The sequence below is a fragment of the Danio aesculapii genome, chromosome 17, assembly GCF_903798145.1.
Source record: "Danio aesculapii chromosome 17, fDanAes4.1, whole genome shotgun sequence".
Lineage (NCBI taxonomy): Eukaryota > Metazoa > Chordata > Actinopteri > Cypriniformes > Danionidae > Danio > Danio aesculapii.
In genome coordinates, this window is record NC_079451.1 from 18,650,141 (window position 1) to 18,657,645 (window position 7,505).

Below are 7,505 nucleotides of genomic sequence, written 5' to 3' on the forward strand. Positions count from 1 at the left end.
GGAAATTTCCTTGCTCTGTTAAACATTATTTGGGAAATATTTAAAAAATAAATAAATAAATAAAAGGGGGCTAATAATTCTGACTTCGACTGTATACATTTAGGTATTTAATACAGGGTGGGCCATTTATATAGATACACCTTAATAAAATGGGAATGGTTGGTGATATTAAGGTCCTGTTTGTGGCACATTAGTATATGTGATGGGGCTTGTAAATAACTCATGAAAGAATAAAGTTACGATAAAACCAAGCACACCATTGTTTTTTCTTGAGAATTACCCAATAAGTTTATTAAGGTGTCTCCATATAAATAAATGGCCCACCTTGTATTTTACTTTCAATTCACTACTTATTGATTTAGAATACTGTCTTCAAATAAAAATTGGTTCGAAATGGTGTAATAAATAGATATTTGGGTGTTGCTTTACAAAAGGTTTAATTTGTTGCCTATAGTTAATGCAATAAGTTACATTAACTAAAAATAAACAATACATTTTACAGCATTTATAAACCTTCTCTAATGGTAATAATGTATTCAGTCATTTATTTTCCTTCAGCTTAGACACTTTATTCATCTGGGGTTGCTAATGCAGAATGAACCGCCAGCTTATCCAGCATATGTTTTACTTAGCGGATACCCTTCCAGCTGCAACCCAGTATTCGGAAAGCTAATGTTAATTAAAATATCAAAATATGTTGGTTCACAGAACATTAAATATTATACAGACATATTTTGATTTTATTTATCAAACTTTTGAATATTTATTATTGAGAGTTTACGAAAACTAATGTAGTTTGACAGACAAATAAAAAATGTGATGTAAAGCTTTAACTCTAGTCAAGGGCGGATTTGGTGTTTTTGGGGCCCTAAGCAATTCCAGCCAAGGGGCCCAAGTCCTAAAATACACCCTTTCTAGTTTTATTTCATTTATTTTCATTTATATGTCTGTTTGTTAAATCACTCAATCTTCTTTTCGACATTTTAAATTTATACAATCTCTACATTTTAAATGATTTTTTTATAGTAAAATGAATTTACATCTAAAAATAATACATATATTTTTTATAAATTTGACTGCTAAACTGCCCCATGATGGATATTTTATTTTGTAATATTATTGTTACATAACATTACATTATTATAATAATATTATATTTAATTGTATACTAAATAATATTTAATTACATTAAAATTGTATTTGTTTAACTCTCACCATACAAAATATGATAGAAAAGGATGTTATATATTTAGTTTATAGGTATCATTTATACTTCTAGATATTTATTGGGGGCCCCCAGATTTCCTGGGGTCCTAAGTGGCTGATTACCTTGCTTATTGGTTAAATCTATCCCTGCCTGTAGTTGGTGCATGCAACCCTTTAAATTACCCTAACTGTATGACATAATTTATAATTATGAGATAAGCAATAATTAGAAAGTCATAATTAGGATAAAAATCTGTTATTACAACTTTATGACATATGTATTATTTTCAAATGATAGATGAAGTGATTAGCATTCTAGTCATTTATCATATGCTCTCTCCCATACACCCTAAAGCCCCCCCTCCCCCACGTGTGTGTGCGTGTGTATATATATATATATATATATATATATATATATATATATATATATATATATATATATATATATATATATATATATATATATATATATATATAAATGACTGTAATCATTATTACATCACTCCCACCAAGTGGTCTAACTGTGGAATCACACCATGAACCACTCAGTTGGGTTTTGTAAACATAAAGCCAGGAGCTAGGATAATGATGTTATGTATGGCGAATATACTGCATTATACAACACCAGTCATATAACTGTTCAGTGTAAAGTATATTGCAACATTATAAAGCAACAATAAAACTTCCAGTACAGCTACTATAAAATAAAGTGCAAGATTTGGACCGTGAGAATGCGGTTTAGCCAAATTTAAACTGATATTTAACATTAAAGTAGGCGATCGAGGGCAACAAAATAAAAGAAATTAAATGCTTCAGTATTTTAACGAGCTCCGCGAATAACATTTCCAAATGGGTTTCATACCTTTTTTATACGTTTTAACAAGCGTTTAATATTTATTATTTATATTTCTTTATCCTAGCTCGCTCTCACAGTCACTTTCGCATGTTTTGGTTAATTTTGCTCGTTAGAATAATTATATAAATTACATATTCACATGGCAACGTGGCCAGCGCGATGTTTCTGCTTGCGCATACGCGACTCATTGCTTGTCGGAAGCATCACTTTGCGCACGCGCCGTGCGTCGGGGCAGTTCCATAGCAACCGCAAAGAACAACATGGTGAGTTTCCATCATATTATTTCTGCCTTTGATACGATTTTTTAATGCGATGTCACTGAGATCAAATATATGTTATTTAAAAGGAGGAAATCAGGAGTTTGGTTTTGGATGTAACAGGAAGCTATTACGCAGGCTGGAATTACAAGCTGCATTGATGTTCATGACTTGTGTCAGACAGTTGCAGCACATAAACATTTAGCCACAATGCTAGCTGTTTGGATATTAGGTAGTTAGGTTTTAAATATGTTATGCATCTATTAGTTTTAGCTAAGTGATTACATTTGGTTAAGACTAGACCGCAAAACACACCTAAGAAGATAGCCAGCTTGTAAATTAGCATCTGCGTTCATCAGCTCAGAGTTGGTGATTTCAATACTGAAAATGCAGAATCTATATGCTGCTTTTAGCATGTAGGGGTAAGTGTAGACACGTAAATCGTAATTATAATTAAAAAGCCATAACTTAATGTTTTCAAATAAAACAATTTTTGATCTAATTCACTGCTTATTTAATAGTACAAGTGAAACTATACAAGTTTGGAATGTTACCATGTTTACCATAGTAAAACTGCATATATATATATATATATATATATATATATATATATATATATATATATATATATATATATATATATATATATATATATATATTTGCCAATAGTTAAACAAATAAGATATTTGTTTAAATAAAAAACACACTCTTTTACAGGACAAAGGTTTACGACGTCAATATTATAGTGAATATTTCACACTAGGCATTTTGACACATTAAAGTGCTCCATACATCACCATATAACATAAAAAAACCAATTGCTTTAAATTAACAAAGGAACAATGTGTATTTTGAGGGTCATTTGTTAAAAAATCATTTGTTTATTGTTAATAACATACCGTATCATGATACTAATAACATATAGATACTAATAACATATAGTATCATGTTCATAGAGATCAAAATGTTTCATTTGTTATTTCCTCTTAACTGTATTTTTGCCATGACTAGGACAAAACATTGTCTTACTTTGCTGTGAGTGACCACTTACATGTCCGATGTGTGTGTTTTCAGGCTAAAGCAACAACTATTAAAGAGGCCCTGGTGAAATGGGTAAAACCTTTATTGCCAATTTAGTTTATTAACTAACTTTTCCAAATTTTAAACATTCCTTGAGTAAAGTGTATGATCTGCTCATGTGTTAGTTTAGGAATTGAATATATTGATTTTAAATATTTTACTTGTTTTTTTTTTTACTAGGAGGAAAAAACAGGTGAAAAAGCAAATGAGGCCACAGCAGTAAAGCTTTACGGTCAAATCCCTCCCATTGAAAAAATGGACGCATCTCTCTCTAATCTTGTCAACTGCGAGTAAGTCTAAGTATTGAACTTAAATTTTTTTGTGTATTGTCTTATACACCAGCTATCATGTGTGTCAGATATAATAACTCACTATTACATCTTTATTGTACTGTCCTTTCCAGGAGATTGTCCTTGTCTACAAACTGCATTGAAAAAATTGCCAACTTAAATGGTCTAAGTAAGTACACCTTTCAAAAGCATAACTTGTGTTCATTTCTTATGATCTCTAAATATTATGTTTCTATTTTTCTCTTAGAAAACCTTAAGATATTGTCCTTGGGGCGGAATAACATCAAAAACCTCAATGGACTTGTAAGTAAAGTAACAGAACATTAAAACATATGAGAGGCCTTTACACAACTTATTTTCATCTAATTGTTTTCTCTTTTTTCTTTTTGTTTTTGTATTTTGGCCATTAATTTACATGACTGTGTCGTTTTTAGAGGCTGAAAAAACAAACTTTTAAAAGTATTACCACTATTATCTCCATGAAAGCTACAAAACGTATTTGTTTTGAAAACGTTGACATCTTATGCATGTGAATTACACGGTCTATGGTTAGGCGATATAAAAAGATTTCTCAATTATTATTTTCTTTTGTTTTGTTTGTGCTTTTGTGCATGTGTGTGTGTGTGTGTGTGTGTGTGTGTGTGTGCCAGTGTGCATGTGATCAATTTAATGATTTTCAAAACTTGTGAATCAATATTATTTCCAAACTATATTTTTATATCGTTAATATTATTCATTGTGTGTTCTTTTTAATGTACCCAATGTGTACTTTAAAATAGTTTCTTTTTTTATTAATACACTATTTTTTAATTGATGTCAACATTTATTTTGAGATAAATTATAGCATTTATATAGCATTAAAACAAATATGTGTCATGATTGTGTAAACATACAGTAGTGCTTTGATCACTTGAGCAGTGATATTGCAATGTGTGTATCCGCAATAGACACACCGCTAGATTAATCTATCTGAAATAGATTATTCATTAAAGATTAAAACATAAATATGTTATTTTTAAATTGTTGTATAAAATTATTTATATAATGATGAGCATGTTATTTTGATTGATGGTTAAATGTTTGTATGTGAATACTGTTAGATTCCAAAGAAAAAACATAAAGCACTGTTTATTTAACTTTATAAATTGTAACCTAATTAACCCAGTTAAGCCTTTAAATGTCACTTTAAGCTGTATAGAAGTGTTTGAAAAATATCTATTAAATATTATTTACTGTCATCATGGAAAAGATTAAATAAATCAGTTATTAGAAATGAGTTATTAAAACTATTATGTTTAGAAATATGTTAAAAAACAGAAATTGGGGAAAAAAATGAACAGGGGGCTAATAATTCAGGGGGGCTAATAATTCTGACTTCAACTGTATATATCACAGCAAAACAAAATAGTGCTTTAAATTTTTTTCACTTACTTTTCGAGTGCCTTGGACTTATGATTTCATTGTTTATCATAACAATTTGTCATATTTTCCCAATATCATGCAGCCCTAACATACAGTTAGCTACAAATCAACTTCAGAATGAACTCATCCATGTCCTCTGTTGTCATAGGAGGCAGTGGGTGATACTCTGGAGGAGCTGTGGATCTCTTATAACCTCATAGAAAAACTGAAGGGAATTCATGTCATGAAGAAACTTAAAGTCTTGTACATCTCCAACAACTTGGTGAAGGAGTGGGGTAAGTCTAATAACAGCTTTAATCATATTGTTTCGAAGATGAACATTTTACGAAGCTGTTTGTTTCTTTAGGGGAGTTTCTGAAGCTGGCAGATCTTCCATCGTTGGTTGATCTTGTCTTTGTGGGAAATCCATTAGAAGAAAAGTACTCTGCAGATGGCAACTGGATAGAGGAGGCTACAAAGAGACTTCCCAAACTCAAAAAGCTAGATGGTAAATAGCATATTTAACCCTCTATCTGCTCTTTGATTGTTTTATCTTTATTACTTAACAAAAAACTTGCAAAATTTGGTTATGGCTACGTGAACACAAACAATAAGGTAAACAATACTGTAAAAGCAATAATGGGTATGATTCAGAAAGATTAAATGGTTTATCTGTGTTTACATGTAGTCCAAAATGACTAAAAAAAGTTAACTAATTTAATCTAGTGGTTGTTTGGTACCGTGCCCAAACAGAATCTAACTTAAAGCTCAGTTTTTATAAACATCAATTCTGTTTAGATTTGTAGATTTATTTATTTTATTATTATTCAATTTGAAACCAGTATTTAAGTGCATTGAATAACGACAATCCTTTTCATTTTTAGGAAACCCTGTCATCAAACAAGAGGAGGAAGCTGAAGGGGAGAGTTAATGCAATTTATTTTTAATACTCTAAAGTTGGTGCATTTTTATTCTTCAAACACCAGCATTTTAACTATTTAAAATATGTGCAATATTTGCATTTTTATGTGTATTTATATGGAATTAAGCTAAAAAAAACTACATCAATTTTCTTGAGATTTAACACTATTTGAATATATTTGAAAAGCACACTTGATGCAGTTTTGTTAGCTTTAGCACAAGTAGAGACATACACGTACAATCATTTTTAAATTCATGCAGAAGTACTGATTGAATGTTACTAATTTCTTACACTGTAAAAACTCATTGTCATTTTAAACAAATATTTGTACTCCATATTACCATTTAAAAGAACTTGATTCAACCTTTTGACTTGAATAACCACAAAATGTACATGTTGCCAAATGAAGTAAATATTAGAAGGTAATGACAAAACATTCTTACATTGTACTTTCTTCAGGGTGACCAATAACATGTTAAATTGCACGCAGGAGGAATAAAAAGGGATGGATTTATGCATTAAGTGTTTGACATAGACTTGAACTGTTTAGTTTTACTGTTTTAACTGTTTTAGCGGTGCTATGTTTTAGTATTTCTCTGTCAGGAGTCTACTTACAGTACAACAAAACTACATTAATGACTTCAAAAAAAGACTGTTTTAATTATAGGCATTTACTTTTTTGTATTTCCCGCTAAAAATATTTGGACATACGCAAAAAAAAATGTAATGTATTTGCAGGTTATTCAATTGACACACAGTTTAATTACTGTGTTTTATCACACTACTGTACATTGTTTGTGGAAGTTGCACAATGAAAGCAATTTAATACTTTGTAGCACGAGTAACTTGAGTTTACTGTAGCCAAAGGCACCATAATAATACAGTAAATAAAAGTGTTTGGGATTTTTTCCTGTAAACAAATTTATAAGCATGATTCAATTTTGTATTCTAGCATGTTTTAATGTTTGTTCGACCTGTCTGCTACTTTAAAACTGTTGTTGTTGTTTACTGTGTTTCACATAAGAAAATAAACTATTTTGTCCTCTATGCACTAGTTATATTGTATTGTGTTTATATCCTTTCATTATTATTTTTAATAGCGAATTAAATGTGGTTTTATTTAGGGGGTAAATGGCCAGCCTTTAACAGTAGGGGGCAATATAGTTTTTAAAATATAAAGCTGTAAACAATCTTCTTTATAGTACAAGACAAGTATATGTATATGTACATTAAATACACATCTGACTTAACACTAAGCAAACAATTATAACAGTCCAGGATAAGTGCCAAGTCCTTCATCAATGTCCTTGTTCGTATTGCTTTGAAGTTTGTTGATCCCTCAATAGACTCAAAATACATTTTCATTTCAATTTTAAATTTGGGAAAAAAATGTTTATACTTAGAAAACTTGCTCTTGTGAATATGAAATTTGGCCAACAAAAAATAAATGTATGAAATAAGTATTATTTTCCTTTTTGCATTCATGGAAACCA

The 7,505-nt window shown here is 30.1% G+C and overlaps 1 protein-coding gene across 1 annotated transcript; it reads left to right on the forward strand.

The window, feature by feature from the left end:
• The first annotated feature begins 2,295 nt into the window (after window positions 1-2,295).
• Window positions 2,296-7,049, forward strand: dnal1 (dynein, axonemal, light chain 1). The gene is made up of 8 exons (XM_056477074.1): window positions 2,296-2,325; window positions 3,394-3,432; window positions 3,580-3,689; window positions 3,803-3,858; window positions 3,937-3,992; window positions 5,260-5,386; window positions 5,458-5,598; window positions 5,975-7,049. Exons 1-8 carry the CDS (start codon window positions 2,323-2,325, stop codon window positions 6,019-6,021), a joined length of 579 nt encoding a protein of 192 aa, XP_056333049.1. The 5' UTR covers window positions 2,296-2,322; the 3' UTR covers window positions 6,022-7,049.
• Window positions 7,050-7,505: the final 456 nt, after the last annotated feature.